The sequence below is a fragment of the Helicoverpa zea genome, chromosome 20, assembly GCF_022581195.2.
Source record: "Helicoverpa zea isolate HzStark_Cry1AcR chromosome 20, ilHelZeax1.1, whole genome shotgun sequence".
NCBI lineage: Eukaryota > Metazoa > Arthropoda > Insecta > Lepidoptera > Noctuidae > Helicoverpa > Helicoverpa zea.
This window is the reverse complement of record NC_061471.1, coordinates 7,352,784-7,369,952: the sequence shown is the minus strand read 5'-3', so window position 1 is coordinate 7,369,952 and position 17,169 is coordinate 7,352,784. Positions and strand designations below refer to the sequence as shown.

The window sequence follows — 17,169 nt, the reverse complement described above, 5'->3', positions numbered from 1 at the left end:
ATCGAAAATTCTGTTTAACCTTCATTTTAAGGATAGGTGTGCCTAATGAGTATTTTGTTAATTCTGAGTGGAAATCCCATCCTTGCATGCCGTTTCAAAGTTTAATGACCAACAATAGCCATTTCATAATGTTTCATTGGTACCTTGAACATGAGGAAACTGAGACGAAATCCGAGACTGCAGATAGTAAGTATACCTATGGATTTTCGTAGTATTTATTATACCTTCCTACCTATTTATTAGAAAAAGACGTTGGCGCCTAATGAATGAGCGCCGCTTAGCGCTAAAGCATGTCCATGACGTCAGACAAATTAGCATTATTTCTTCCAAAGGCTGTTGACCTTCCTAAGCGCTGACGTAGACTATATTCCCGGGGGTTTTGAAGTCAACTAAGACAATCGTCGAGTAATTGGGGGTTTGGGGCTATTTTGCCCTAATAGGTCCTAATAAAAAATCGCACACAGGATACATAAATGAGATCCTCTGTGTGATTTTGTAACTGGCATTTGGCTTAACTTGACTGGCAAGGGGAGGAGTTATGCTTTGATGCTACCACCTCTTTAATTCGTATGCTAGATTTGCAGTCTCCTGTCTTTATATTCCAACAGAGCGGATATTGTGACTCGCTGTTGACACAATTTTTGTGTGCTCATTTACTTCTCAAGTTGTAAATAATGATCACTACTAAAATTGCAGTCTGCGAACTTTCTGATGTACTTGATTTTGAATAAATATGATTTTATTCTGAACAAATAAGTATTTCAAATCGAGGGATTTCTTTTGTCCCTTAAATAAAAAGTGTGATTACAATTTTCCTAACTATATTTGGCAATTACATTAAAATAGTAAGAGGTAGGTTCCTACCTAACTATATTTATTTGTATTGATGACAAATATGTTACCCTAAAATGACAACAATCTATTTAAGGAAAAATCATGAAGGTACATGTAATGCCCAAATACTCAATACTTACTCACAATTATTTCCTAACAACAAGCAGTTGTTTTCAACTATTATATAAGACAGTAAGTAAATGATTTACAAAGAAGTTTTATCAATTATTCTATTATTTATTTATGTCAGCATATCCTAGCCCCTTGCCACATAGCGTCCTGCATCAGATTAATTTGTTGTGTTATTATGCTACATCAGTATGACACCGCAATGTCAAATTGAGTAGGTAAGTATTGTATTTCATTAAAATTCATGAATTCTAATGTTGTAGGCCAGTTTTGTCTATTGTTTAGCACATGGCGAAACGATGTATAGTAGGACGGAAAGATGAAAAAGTTATTTATTGTTTTAGGCTTTAAGTACTTTCACGTTTCAGTTATAATAATGGTCAAACTATGTCTGTTATTGAAACTAATTCTGAAACTAAATTTTAAAAATTATATCATTCTTAATTTGTGGAATCGAAAAATCGCAGAAACATGAATTACCAAAGACAATGCAGACTAATATTTTTATCATAGGCTGCACAAAATCATGGCTGAAAATTGATGATGCAATACACATGCCATCATTAAATTCCCAAAATATGTATCTATTTCGGTGTAATTTTGTTCTACAGTTGTAGAGTCCGTAGTAGAAGTAGTCTTACCTAAATTAGGCAAATGTATAATGGGTACTTTGGCAAATAACTTATTCTGAGCCTAGTGTTGCTAGAGTAAATTTTGCTGAGCTGTAAAATTGTACCCTTAAACTTATACAGACACATGTAACACTAGAGAACTAATCAAACCAAAACCCCTTTGTTATGGCTCCCATAGAAATAATAACCATGATAATGGGGAAGTAGCTCATAATCTGCGTTATCAACCCAATTTGTTTACAATGAAGTCATTTTTTTATCACCAACCTTCATGTAATCACAGGAAATGTTGAACACAAACAAGTTCTGTAAAAAGAAACTTGGAATAGAATGGTACTGTGGGTCCCGTTACAATACCTGCGCCGCATCGACCACTGACAAGAATTGTTAAAACATTGTAATTAGTACCTCTACAAGGTCAACATGCCTTCTGTGTATGATATAATCTGTTCAAATAACCAAAAATCAAAGAGAAAGTTCAATGAATGCAGTGACACTTGGCAACCAAGTTAACAGGAAAATTTAGAAATCATGCAGCGAAAACAGATAGCAACCATTCATTAAACTTAATCGCTAGGTTATGTTAAGACACAGCTCCTAAAGAATTATAAACACTTACCTCCTTTTCTGATTAGCTGGTTTCGTAGACATCTCGGTTTTTATCATTCGACACTATTATGAAACTTCGCGATACGAACACAATCTTAGAACACTGCTAAGGAGAGTATCATATCGCTTTCCACGTTATCCTTTTTGGTTTGTCTGTTCATTCACCACAATTAAGTTTCACTAATCACAATTTAGGTCATTTTACAATGCACTACACTTAAAAATGCACTTTGTTATCGTGAACTTGCACAGTAGAAACACGAGATCAAAAACGAAGTTTATTACAGAAGTTGGTCTTAGTTCTATGGTCAATTTCCTATATCGGTGAATTAATATTAAACTAGCCGTTTGATTTGTTAGAAACTGGTCCGTACACTGTAATCACCAATCATATTTTAGCAACAGACACACAAAAACAATCTTACGTGTCACTAATACTATAAAACAGCAACAAAAGATGGCGCTAGCTAGGATTGTCGGATGTTCGTGTAGTGATACCAAAAGATGTCGGTACTGAACATGCAAATGAAATATTAATTCCAAATATTAAGGCTACAATATTAATTTCGTTGATACGATATATATTTTTAACATAAGCTTTTAATAATTTGCTTTTTTATTTAGAGATATGTCACATTGTTTTGACATCGTTTAATGTTCACGCAGTGCTGTGTTAAAAGAACAGATGGCAGCACCATTCACAAAGTTCATCAAAAATGATAAAAATAATCAGTAGGTACCTACATTCCGTGGATTCACTCGATCAGATAGATTTGATGGGTTCAAGTGATATTTAAAATATTGTAAGGGGAATAACCTATAACACACACTTCATGGATCTAGATGTTTTCTCCCTTCCTAGTAAAAAATTTAGAAGTCTTGCTATAAATATTCTATCACTAAATTATTAAATTCCTGATATAAATTTACTCGATTGAATTACTGATGTAAAACACGTCTTTGTTTCTTAGTTATCCACTTATTAACCCGTGGACAATGGTGTGGGTTATATGTTCACCTATTTATATTGTAAAACTTATAGTTTAAATTTTAACATATAACTGTTTTTTGTCCCCAATAAATAAAATAAAAAAATAATATAAAAAAAAATAACCTAGTTGACAGAAAGGTATAGGTAGTTACCTACAGAAGAGCACAACTTTTAAAAACCTGGGCCAACAGATCACATTAGGTGTTTTAATTTTATTATGATCAACGGTAAAAACCTCAGTACCTAAAGATAAAATTAGGAAGGTACCCGGTATCTACCTATTGATGCATCGTACCGGGACTCATTACTTATGCGATTGAGATCTCTATGGTCCATTTGTCGGATGGGATCACGGGACTCGTTGGATCATTGATCAACCGTCCGAACTGGCCAGTGACAAATAGGCATTAGGTGATTTTAAGGCGACGAATTGGTCAACAATAATTCCATAACCGGCACGCGCATCTAAGGCGCCAAAAGGGGTCGGAGTGTCTGAGCGGGGCGAGGATAACAATACGCGCGCTAGCTTATAACTAAAAGTCGTAAGCGACAAAATGGTTTTGTAATTTTATTATTTAGAAATGATATCATCATCCTCCTGCCCTTATCCCAATTTTATTTGGGGTCGGCGCAGCATGTTTTCTTCTTCCATACTCTTCTATCTGCCGCCATCTCACAAGTAACATTCTTTCTTACCATATCTACTTTCACACAATCCATCCATCGTTTCTTTGGTCTTCCTCTTCCACTATATCCGTCCACGTTCATACTCATCACCTTCCTCACAACATGACTCTCATCCCTCCGCATCACATGCCCATACCACGACAGCAGGTTTCCACGCAGTTTTTCTGATACCGGCGCTACTTTCAAACTTCCTCTTATATACTCATTCCTCACTCTATCCATTCGCGTAACTCCACACATACCTCTTAACATTCTCATCTCTGCCGCATGCAATTGTCTTTCATTCGTCGCTTTTGTGGGCCAGCACTCTGATCCATACAAGACAGCAGGCCTGACCATACTCTTGTAAATTTTCCCCTTAACTTTAAGGGGAATACGAGGGTCACAAGTTGTTCCCGTTACCTGCCGCCATTTCATCCATCCTGCAAATGCGTTAATTCTGTGCGTAACTGTCCGATCTATTTCGCCATCGCCCTGAATAAGCGAACCGAGATACCGGAAATCGGAGCAGACTGGAAGAAGTGCGTTATCCAGCGCTATGGCTTCAGGACTGGAGAGACCGCCGAAATCGCAGAACATATATTCGGTCTTGGTTCTGCTGATTTTTAAGCCAACATTCTCCAGTCTCTGTTGCCAACTCCCCAATCTGCTCTGGATCTCAGGTCCGTCTTCACTAACCAGGACGATGTCGTCGGCAAACAGCATGCACCAGGGTGCCTCCTCCTGTATGTCCGCCGTCAAGGCGTCCATAATAAGCAGGAAGAGGTAAGGACTTAAAGCAGACCCTTGGTGCAGGCCCACAGCCACACTGAACTGGTCAGTATTGCCGGCCGACGATCGGACATACGTACAGGACTGCCTGTACATCGCACGAACTAACTCCACATACTTCCCAGGCACACCTTTCTCTTTCATGGCCCACCATAACACTTCCCGAGGCACCCTATCATACGCTTTCTCAAGGTCAATGAACACCATGTGCAGATTCCTGTGCACACGTCTGTACTTCTCGCACAATTGGCGAAGTGCGAAGATGGCGTCCATTGTTCCTCGACCTGGCATAAACCCAAATTGGTTTTGGGTAATTTCACTCTCTTCTCGCACTCTTTTCTCTATCACTTTCTCCCATACCTTCATAGTATGCGACATGAGCTTTATCCCCCTATAGTTGCCGCAATCTTGCACATCCCCTTTATTCTTGAAGATGGGCACTAGCGAACTACTGCACCATTCTTGCGAAATGATAATTTGATAAAAAATCCTTCTACAATTTTAAAGAGTATGTATATAGGTACTCAACTACTATAAAAGTTAAGAGGCTTAAATCGGTCCCGTTTGCCCATAATATGTGAATCTCTTTTTAAAAAGAGGTATGTTTGATATATTTTTCTCTGTTATAAAAGTTACCTAATCATGTTTTGACGTCTAACAAAATAAGGTTTATATCATGAACTTTCAGGTAACCAAGTTGTATTTTGATCCATTTTGTATTTACTGAGAAAAATTGAGATCCTTGGCGCTAAAAATTCTAATTCGTCCTCTTAATGAGAAGAATGCCCTTATTATTTTTATCTGTGATCCATCATGTGTTTAGAGGTGGCCATCTTGAAAATTAAGATTTCGTTATGTGATTGTGGAGCAGTTATTGATTAATTATGTAATTAGGGACTACCTATCTGTGTCGGTAATCTCTGTATTTTACCTTTAGGTCAGTTCTTAATTAACTTAGATATGGACCAACCTTTCCTCACTTAAATGAGTTCCTTTTGAATTTGAACCCCTACCTAAGTATAGCAGGTAGGTAGGGGTACCTAAGTATCTATAGGTACCTATAGATACTTAGGTAGGGGTATACAAATGAAATACCACCAGTCTGTTAATTATTTTAATTAACAAACTGCACCAATGAGGTATATAAATCACGGTATAATTGCATTGGTGCTAGAAACACGCGGGTTCTAATGAATGCCATTAATTTAAACTTTGGAGAGGCTGTATAGCGGCTGTCAGTAAGATGCAAAAAATACACTTTTTATTTATAACTTAATGACGTTAAATCATACCAACAGGATAGGGTTAGGCAAAAGTGAAGATGTAGGTAGAAGGTAGCCAGTTGTAAAAGCCTTTCTTCTTCATAGTTGTACATTTTTATACCTACTATTTATACCTACTCATTAGAAAAGCTTCACTGTTAGGTACCTACGTGTTGGATTTGAACATATACCTACATATCATATATCTGTTTGATCTATTTTTAAACAATGCCATAAATGGTTTGGTAAGTTGGTCTAGCATATTAAAATCTTTAGGCTTTCAAGGTACTGTGGTAGAATTATAGTTTTTTTAATTACAACGATTATTCTCCTAACAAACAATTTCAATCACTGATTTTTTACCTAGTCACTAAAACTTATGACAGTTTCCCTGTCGCTCCATATGGATTGCCTAACCGTTATACATACTTACCAAGTTTATTTTACAAAAAAACATTAGCCAAAAACGATTTCCGACCCTTCGCATATCACGCAAGCAATCACTCATTCTCACAAAGCCAAACCATAGACTGTAGGCGCCTTCCATAGTCGCGGTTCGCCATACATCATTCGAGTAAATACTACAAACTCGCTATTCATGGCAATTTTACGGGCCGTAGTAACAACTGAGCGATAATTATGTAAGTAACAACACAAGGTGTATTTTCAGGCATTTTCAGTACTTAGAATATTTTGACTTGCTAACCAAAATAAACACACACAGCCAGGTATATGAATATTTTGGTATTCACTTTACTAACTTAGGTAAGTAGTTAAAATGTTAATTAAAACGCTAATGTGTTTCCCACCTTTTAATCGACTGTAGCGAAGCAAAAATATTTGTTATTTTATGTTTTTCATAAACAAACAAAAACAAATACACGAATAATACGGTAATCAAATGCAAATCTCATTGCTACCTGAAAGGTTGGCAAATAGGATTTCAAAAATGTGTATATTTATTTTTTATACGTTGATATTTGAATGTCTTAAGATTGCCATGTCCGAGTTACCTACATTGGACAGTAGAATCTAGACATATTTTCCTCAGACTAAACAAGCAGGTCAGCTATTCGGCGCCTGTTAACCCAATCTATGGACTAATAGCTCCTATTCCAGCTATGAATTCTGGAGCAAATTTTGTTCTCAATTGGTGCTTATTTATGTGAGGTCCTGTATTTCTTCGTCAGAATGTGAGATGGCAATCGGAAATCTGACGGCTTTTCATATTAATTGGTTACTTTTGATAGCGGTACTGGATGCTTTTTTTTATTTGAAAACTTTATCCTGTGTTACAGAATCTGACCCACGGCCGGGAATTAGAACGATTGTTACGGGGAAATTAATGGTTAACCGCTAATAAAGTGGCACAAATACTGTCAATAATACTTAAAACATTTTATTGATAAGTTATATACTTATCAATAAAATGATGTGTTCAAACTGGTTTCTTTCTTTATTCACCAATGTAAGTAAACCATCTAGCTAGGTACTTATAGCAAAACATTATATTGATTTGATGATCCTAACGTGGAGTCTTTCCGCCAGTATAAGAATATAAATATAGAAAACAGTAAAGTGCCTATATATGTAAGAACCAGATAGGAAAATTGATAATGTGTATCTGATATCAAAAACAATCCCTAATTCATTGACTCAACTGTAAAATTGTTGCTACAAATAGACAAAGATAAACTAATTGCTTGCTACATCAAACTTGCCCTTAGAAACAGGCTTCCAGAGATAATATGGATATTTATTTAAAGGCTTCTAGATACCAATGCTGTTTGCATTACATTTCAATCGATAAACACATGCTAGCATATGCAGATGTATGCAAACGATGTGTATAGCTAAGAATGATAAGATTGATAAGTTATATACTTATCAATAAAATGATGAAAATGTGTGTGTAGCATATATGCTTGATTGAAGCTGGACCACCGTTAAAAGAATATCCATTTAATTCTCCAGCAGTAAGCAAGTTATTTACGTAGTCAAAAATAGCCTTATATGATAGTTTTGCTGCTTTATTTTCAGCTTCAAACCAGTGCTTTTAAACTGTTCTCTTCATAGTTATTAAAGTCTTTACTAAATTACTGATAGAGGTATCATCAGCCATAAATGGGTGTTTTTATAGGGAGCTTAAGATATCTTAATAGCCATATGACATGCAATACAGGATACAGGTTACTTATTAGCCGCTGGAAAATAGCCAGGCTTATTAACCCTCTAGTTTTGCAGATATGCTAATAGCCACCTGTAGTAAACCTCTACTTTTACGGGTAGGTAAGTGCTAACTAGTTTAATGTTGCCTGGGGGCATTCTTTGTTGTGAAAAAAAAACGATGAGCAAAGTATACTGTTAAGACCCAAGTGTACCGACTACATAAGCGTCAGTTTACTTAAAAGAAAACATGTTTATTAATCACAGTTGTTGTAAGAAAAACGGACATTTAAGCTTGGGCCTAAAGTACTTATTACTTTTTAAGCTACGCCTTGTAGCACAGTACTTATTTATGTTATACATTTGAATATACACATAGTCAAAACATCCACTATTCTAAACCACCCATTAATCAAATTGTTTTACCGCAAACCACATTTCACAAAGAGCGTTTGTAAATGGCACAAATAACGACTACTTAGTAGGCTCCAGAAATGTCGATCTTTTGATTCCTAATAATCTTACCAAACTCTTTGTTCTTTACATTAAGTATAACCTTAGTTAACTTTCTCAGTTGAAAGTGCTCTAAATTGCGCCATAACTTGCAGTATAATAAAAAAGTTAAAGAACACTATCACCAATTTATCTACAACTAATTTAATTATCTTCTTGCCACGAGCGTTTCATCACAAAAGTCACTCTAATTACCTGTCAGACATATTTATGGCGATATAACTCGATCAGATGCGTATCTTCTAAGTTTTATTATTTCCTGTAGCACATTTCTTTATAATAATCGTTTGTAATGAGCTGAACGGGCAGGTTTGAAGGTGCAAGTGCAACCAGGTGGCAATGTTAGTCATGGTGGCGTGGACTTTATTTATTTATGGTTTGTTTATTGGGTTACAAGTTTATGTTATGAGTGGAAATCTCGACTTGACAAGCGACTTTAGTGATCTAAAAAAGTTTGGAGGCAAGGCTATGTTACAAAATATTATGGCTCTACACAAATCATTAGAGATAGAAAGTAGCCTACCTTTAGTAATCCTGAAGAAACAAACCACATGGAGTGAGTACCTATAGGCATCTAACACTGAAATATTTTTTTCAAATCCACTCATTGATAGTTTGCTTGAACGCGTTAATCTCAAAGTCAAAGTCAAACTACTTTTTATCCAGGGTCGCGAAGTAGTACGTAATCCCTGGATGCGGGTGAAATTAGAAAGTAATATTTTCTACCTATACTTACCTTCTCCAGAAGCGGAGTCATCATCAATTAATTGAGCATCAATATCACAAGCAGATAAAACTGCTAACAGAAAACTTTGCTACCAAGAAACTTGTCTTATTTACATGTTATCAGCATCCATTCATACACATAGGACATTCAAAACTGCATTCTTAGCTATACACATCGTTTGCATACATCTGCATATGCTAGCATGTGTTTATCGATTGAAATGTAATGCAAACAGCATTGGTATCTAGAAGCCTTTAAATAAATATCCATATTATCTCTGGAAGCCTGTTTCTAAGGGCAAGTTTGATGTAGCAAGCAATTAGTTTATCTTTGTCTATTTGTAGCAACAATTTTACAGTTGAGTCAATGAATTAGGGATTGTTTTTGATATCAGATACACATTATCAATTTTCCTATCTGGTTCTTACATATATAGGCACTTTACTGTTTTCTATATTTATATTCTTATACTGGCGGAAAGACTCCACGTTAGGATCATCAAATCAATATAATGTTTTGCTATAAGTACCTAGCTAGATGGTTTACTTACATTGGTGAATAAAGAAAGAAACCAGTTTGAACACAGCTCCAAATTGGTGGTTGTTGGCTCTGTATTAGACTAAAATCCTGAATAAAAATTCAAGGGAATTTATTCCTTGTTTACGAGAATTTTATTTTTGACAATAAAGATCGTTCAAACAACATAGATCTAAGGGATGTTAAACTGAGCGACTGATGTCGAGGTGCCTATTGTAAAAAATGTCGGGGAAGGTTTCCGCTAGAATAATATTCGTAAATATGGCGTCACTAGTGGATTTTGCCGCTCGGCTTGGTCTGCGCGTTTACTAGGCACGGCATAGACCGTGTGCCAAAAAATCTTTCACGCGTACACGCACTTATTCGGGAGTCGATTCTCGAACCGTCTGTGTTTTTGTAGGACAGATGATCGGGCCAATTTCTTGTAGGACGTTCTGACTACCTACGATTTTTGACCGACTTTCTCTGTAGGATGTGTGCCTTGCACTGCTACTATCAGTGTTTCTACTTTTCTCCTACAAAAAGTCGGTCTCCGATTATTTTCGGATGTGAGAGGGCAGCCTTATTGTTTATTTAGGGTTGTTGTCGCACGTATACGATTGTCCACGTTCTTACACGTGTTCACTTCCTTCCTCTACTTCTTCTTAGCGTTTATCCCTAAATTAAGTTAAGAATCCTCAGTGTAACATTTCAATAAGTAGTTACTTACCGCTTTGTGGCTTTTGTCAAGATATTTATTGCGTGTAGATAAATCACACGTCTGTTAGGTACTGTAACTTGTAAGTGTCAGGCAATACGCACTCAGCGCATACATACTTCGTAAGTGTCTTGGTTTCTTAATGTAAGACTAAGATACTTATATGCTAACACACATCGCCTTTAGCTAACTTCTTCAATAGGTACTTAGGTACATAAGTAGACGTTTCTGCTAAATACTTAGATAATTATCTTTTCTTTCATGTAGGTACCTCATCATCCTCCTCCGAGCCTTTTTCCCAATCATGTTGGGGTCGGCTTCCAGTCTAACCGGATTCAGCTGAGTACCAGTGCTTTACAAGAAGCGACTGCCTATCTGACCTCCTCAACCCAGTATCCCGGGCAACCCGATACCCCTTGGTTAGACTGGTGTCAGACTTACTGGCTTCTGACTACCCGTAACGACTGCCAAGGATGTTCAATGACAGCCGGGACCTACAGTTTAACGTGCCATCCGAAACACAGCCAATGGTGTCTAAGATATACTTAGAAAGTACATACAAACTTAGAAAAGTTGCATTGGTACTTGCCTGACCTGGGATCGAACCCGCGTCCTCGTACTTGAGGTTGGTCCTTTACCCACTAGGCCACCACGACTCTTTCTTTCATGTAGGTACCTACCTATATGAATCTTCACAAGGTGTGTACTTACAGTGGAAAACTAGCCCAAGTAATTGAAAAGAAGACAAACAACTGTTTGATTCCAGAATCCAAATGAACAGCAACAATGAAACAATCAGGCTACCTCACTATACCCAAGTAGACATATCTAGGTACTTACTTAACCAATACAAAAAATATTAGGTAACCCCAAAATACAATAGACAAAAAAACAGACAGGCCGATCTTCGGAATCAACAATATTTTGATAAGGAAGGGACAGCCGATCAATACTTGAGAGTAAATTGAACTGTTACAATGAAAAATAATAGAAAACAATGACAAAGAATAGTTTCGCGTGTTGTGGGCTCAGAGTGTAGGTAACTAACCGGAGACGCCTTTCTTTCTGCCAGAGGTCCAAGAGCATCAGTCATACTCATACCTATATCAACCTCGTGTCATGACATTAGGTACATGAGTGTGTCAAGGATGCTTATGCTTATGTTTCTTGTCAATTTTGTCACATTATACTTAATGTGATAAAAAATGAATGAGTTGAGCTGCCATTATTTCCGTTGCCTGGTCCTCCAGTCATACATTGACAGACTCTTTTGCACTGTTAGAATGTCGTATCCCAACATTTTGTGGTCATGGCGATTCCAGTAGTTCAAATGCTCCTACATTGTAGGCGTCACGAAAGGCAACCATTATGTAGACGTGTTCCCGCGTAAAGGGAACGCTTATTACGCAATAAATTACTGTCACACGCGATCGAAGTGTGTAAACAAAGTATCGTTGCTGTCATGCCGATGATCTGTCCCTGCCATTAGGACGGAAAACAATTCCGGGGTGTATTTATTGGCGCGTGTTTTGTTTTTGGAAGGAATTGAATAAAGATAAGGTTTGTAGTTTTGCTTGAGAGTTAGGGTAAGGAGTAAGGTGTACCTGTATGGGCCTCCACCCGACAGTTAGGTATCCATCCTACCTTGCTCTACAACTACAAAGTCTATTAGAGAATATTATTTACGTAACTAGGTATATGTAAGAATGTTCACCCGTGTGGGTAGTGGACGAGGGTTGACGACAGATAATAGAGTGTCGAAGAAGAAAACATACAGCGCCGACCTCAAATAAAATTAGAATAAGGGCAGGAAGACGATCATGATGACGTATGTACTTATATGTAAGAATATATCCCCTCCGGAGAAGGTATAATCAGGAGATAGCACAGCACAAATTTCATTATCACATTACCTAACAGTGTTTTTGATTTTGAATACTTAGTCAATATTATTGAAACTGCATTTCAACTAAAACAATTACTGCTGGCCGCATCTGTTGAATGATGTGCCAAAATTATGCGTAATACGTAGATATTTTACATAAAATTAATTAGTTATCACACCCTATATTTTATTAAATAAAATATGCATAATATGAGCATAAAATCCCATCCTTCAGTGTCTGCACTCATGTCGTTGATAAATACCATTTTGTTAATGAGTAAGGATTATGCAGATTGTCATATTAATGTTAATTCTGTTTAATTATGGTACTTACTTATAAATGACTCATTACCCTATCATTGCGTATTGTAGATATCATAGGTTATATGGAAAGTTTAAATAATTCATTTTATAAATACTTCGAATAAATGATGCAGTTATATTTTAATTGAAATACACTAGTAAAAAGCTTAGTAAAAAGTAATGAGCATCCCTAGATCAATATGCTAATGCTCCTGCTCCACCTGCGTTAGCGTTAACGTTAATGTCAATGGCCAACTACACGTTACTTATTGCATTAAAAATGCGTGTTGGCTACACTTAGGTTACAATGCCGCAAGAGTTAATCCCTCATGAAGTAACGCGTTAACACACATTAAAGAGGTTAAACTTAGGCACACAAAATAATTCTAAAAACTAAAGCTTTCTCATTTGACCATTCCATTATCGTGCTCGTAAAATGCAGTTACCGCTTAAACAAAGTATCTACACTCGTCCTTGCATGCGTGCAATGAGATGGCATTAATGTAGCCAACATCACTTAGCGCTCTAAGCTACGCACTAAAACCCTTTGATGTGTCCAAAAAACCGACACCCGAGTTATCGCTTAACGTTTAATGCTATTAATATTGCCATTAGTATAAATTGACATTAAAACGTTGGCCACATCTGCGTAATGCCAAAATTTAACGCGTTAAGACGCAGGTGGAGCAGTAGCATTACAAACACAAAAATACCTACTTATTTACATCGGACCCATCGTTTTTAAGATTGACGCGGCCATACGAGCAAACCAAGCAAGTTGTGAGCTTTAGATAAATTTAAGTACCCAATAGGTATACAGATAGGTAATTTGAATCAATTGAAAATTCCTATTTGTAAGTGGCCGACTACCTTCTGACAAGTTCCGTCCGTTACCATAACTGGAAGATAATTTCATTCAAATCAGATCTACCCAGTTGTACCTACACAGACCCTGTCTACAAACTGTGAGCCCAGCCTATAATGTACCTAGTATATAAATAGGTTTTAAATGTTCTAGTGTTCTTCATAAAACAAAAGGTCGACAAATAAAAGGAAGGGTACTCAAAATAGCCCACTTTGCATTTTCACTCTATTAACGACCACAAACACGAATAGGTATCTATTGTCTATCAAAACTACTCAGACGTAATAACTGGTAATAGTTTAAATAACCAAAAAACAATAATGGGTACTTACGCTTTCCAGTGAAAAGCTTTGATAAGTAAAAAGGAGAATAGGCTTTAGAATGAAAACGAAAGTAGTTTTGGTTCTATTTTCCTCGTGTTACTGAAATATTTTATTTAGAGAATAATACCGAATTACCTATACCTACGTAAGAGTACCTGTATTCGCCTTTAATCTTTGTAGTAAGCTAACACGGGTCTACAATATTGTAATAATTTAAGTGGGTGTATAAAAAAAAAACGTACAAAAATATACAATTTTTCAGCAAATTCTCGCAGTTTTACTCCCGTCAAATAAAAAGTAGCCTATGTCCTTTTTCAGGATCTATAAGTTTATATGTACCCAATTTCATTTCAATCGGTTTAAAAATTTGGTCGTTAAAGCCGGACAGAAAAATAGACAGAGCTATATAATTTCGCATTTATACTTTGCCTTAGTAAGGATAATTTGTTTTTAATAACCAGGAAGAAAAAATAAGTCCGGATAGAAAATTACGATCTATTTCCGTAGTATTGTTTTTTTTCGTTGCCGGAAATAATGAGGTGAAATGAATGAGTTCGGTTGTAACTTTGTGGTCGAATACAATTTATATTGAGGGTGTATTTCCGTCATACGATATTTTATGATACATAAGTAGGCGTTTTTTATTGAATACACGTGCACACAATGTAATTCTGTAGGTACTAAAGTACCTATTTTTGGTTTAAGTTAATGAAAAATATCCGATCAATTTGCTCATGATTGAACCACAAAAGACTTTCGAAACTAACAACAAAAATTAAACGCAATCATAACAAACACCTACGTAAGTACGAAAAATGTTTTTGGCTTTTTATGCGCACTTGACCTGGCAGGATGAATTTTATGCAAAAGAAAGTCAATATCTACTTTAATTGAAGTACCTACTTGACCACCTGACTTCCAGGAAAATCATGGACAGAATCATAATAAAGCCCTGACCTAATGAGAATTTCTCGGTAAAGCCTAAAAAGTTTATTTCCATCAACCCCGGCCGTATTTTATAAAACAGAGCTTTTAAAAATACAAAAATATTTTCAGTACTAAAACAATATTAAGTAAAGAGATCGTTCATTCGGCTCCCTCTGTCGAAACTTCGTCCAAAATCCAAAACGTAATGTACCGAATAAATTACAAAGACTTTTTATCTGTAGATCTGGACTCGAGAGTAATCCATCTGGGAGGCATTAGAACTTGGAATATCCAAGTCGTTTGTACTATTAATGATTTAAAATTGGAATGTTAATGCTGGCCGTTGATCTTCGAAGTTTGAGTCATGAGAATAGGCTGCAGGGAATCAAATCTTTGTAAAAGTCTAGCTGGCTGATATGATAAAACTTTATTTGATTATTTTTAAATTTATTTGATTCTAAATTCGAAATCAGATTTAAAAGTAGAATCTAATCATGCCTTGGGGAAAATTATCAGTCATGAGCTGAGAAAATGGGATTGGAATTGAGTGCATTCCAATATATTTTTTTGGAATGTTCGATAATATGGAGAATAATAAGTTAGAGAATGAGATACATAAAAAAGTGTTTCACAAGATTTGAGACACTTTTTTAATAAATCGCTATTCCAGTTACCCTTCTGCGATATACATAAGCAGAAAACAAAGCCACAATATTCTTATTTCTGGTTTCAAACGTGCTAGGCTTCTCGCTGCATTGTTTCGATCGACCGAATTTTGTGGAATGCAATGTCTAAACAAAGCATAAACTTTTGGTTGAAACGTTTACACAATAAAGTGTTGCTGTACCGACAAACAAAATTGAATCAACACTCTATTGGTCCCAGTGAAAGTTTATCATCCCACACCGGCTTTTGTTGATGTTGGAGTATTAATAGTTTCTAGAGCGCTTAACCTTGAGTGTCGCTAATTATAAAATAAAGAAAATCAATTGCCTTTCGTGTACGTATATCTGCTCTTCGATATGCAACGGGTTAATCCACCCATCCGTTTACGGTGACATCCACCTTTATTGAAAAACTAATCCAATGCATTCCTGTTTCAACTCTATTTCAATAAAAAAGCGTTGGATAGAAGACAGACAGTAAGGTTTACAATCAGCTAAGTCCTTTAGTTAAATTTAATCTTTCGCTACTACGAATACATTTTTATACATTGTTTTTATAAAATTATGTACAAGGAAAGCTGAAAGATATGAGTAAATACAAACTCATAAATCTATACTTTTACACATACAACTTCATCGTATCTACAAATCCCACATAATTGCTTATCAGAAGCAGTCATCTACATCAAATTCATTCTTCCACGTAATCTATGGTCTTGTCCGTTTGTTACATCAATGAGAGTTATATCTCTATTCCAGGAATGTGGCTCATAAATTTAATTGTGTGACTTTTATCATAGCTTCGTGACGTATGTTGATGAATGTACAAAGGATGTAGGTCGAACACCATGATAAATTACGGTGGAAACAAACATTTCGCCAATGATGTATTTATTTCCCCAAACCGTGACTGAAAGATTAATAGTCAGGTTTTATGTTAAGTCTTATCGTGGTTTTTGCTGGAAATCAAACCCCCGAAAAAAGGGTCTTTCCTAAAAAAAAATACAAGAGTTATCCAGTTATTGTAAGGTATAGAACTTTTAATGATTATTTGCCTCAGCTGTGACAAAATCTGTTTTAAAACAAAACGTTGGCCCATTTAGAAAAGGGCTTATTAGATCCCATTATAGAAGACCGTTTACAAAATTGAAATTATCATGGATATCTTTGGAAGTACATAATAATGAATTGGAACAATTGGATATTGATCGTTTGAGTTTCCTTCCGAACAACACTTTAATGACTTTTAAAGTACACATTAACCTAATAACGAATTGTGAAGATATCAATTTAAACCCGTTCTATAAAAGGTCCCATTGTTTCTTTACAATGAATATTTTAGCCCTATCTCTAGTTATTAACTTTATCGGAGTACTTTAATTAAATGCTTGAAATGTAACATTTGCATAATGTTTGTTTAGAGCCTTCGCACACTGCTGACTGACGATGAATTTATATAACTTATCTATTACCGAATACTGACATTAGATCCATACAAACGTCTTTCGATCTGTTATCGCAAAATAAATTGTGGATAAGTTATTGAAATCTGCAGTTAAACTGTAAGCTGTAACTATAAGTAGTTGGCCTGTTCGTTAGTTGATAATTAGTTTTTTTTTTTCCAACTTTTTATCGGTTGGTCTGAT

General features: G+C 35.9%; 1 protein-coding gene across 1 annotated transcript in view; it reads right to left on the bottom strand.

The window, feature by feature from the left end:
- Positions 1–2,572, bottom strand: part of LOC124640194 (hypoxia-inducible factor 1-alpha-like) — a 78,627-nt gene extending 76,055 nt beyond the window's left edge. Inside the window, exon 1 of the mRNA XM_047177861.1 lies at positions 2,215–2,572. Within this exon, the coding sequence (XP_047033817.1) occupies positions 2,215–2,261 (47 nt within the window). The 5' untranslated portion in view covers positions 2,262–2,572. The remainder of the gene's footprint in view (positions 1–2,214) is intronic.
- Between the last annotated feature and the right edge of the window lie 14,597 nt (positions 2,573–17,169).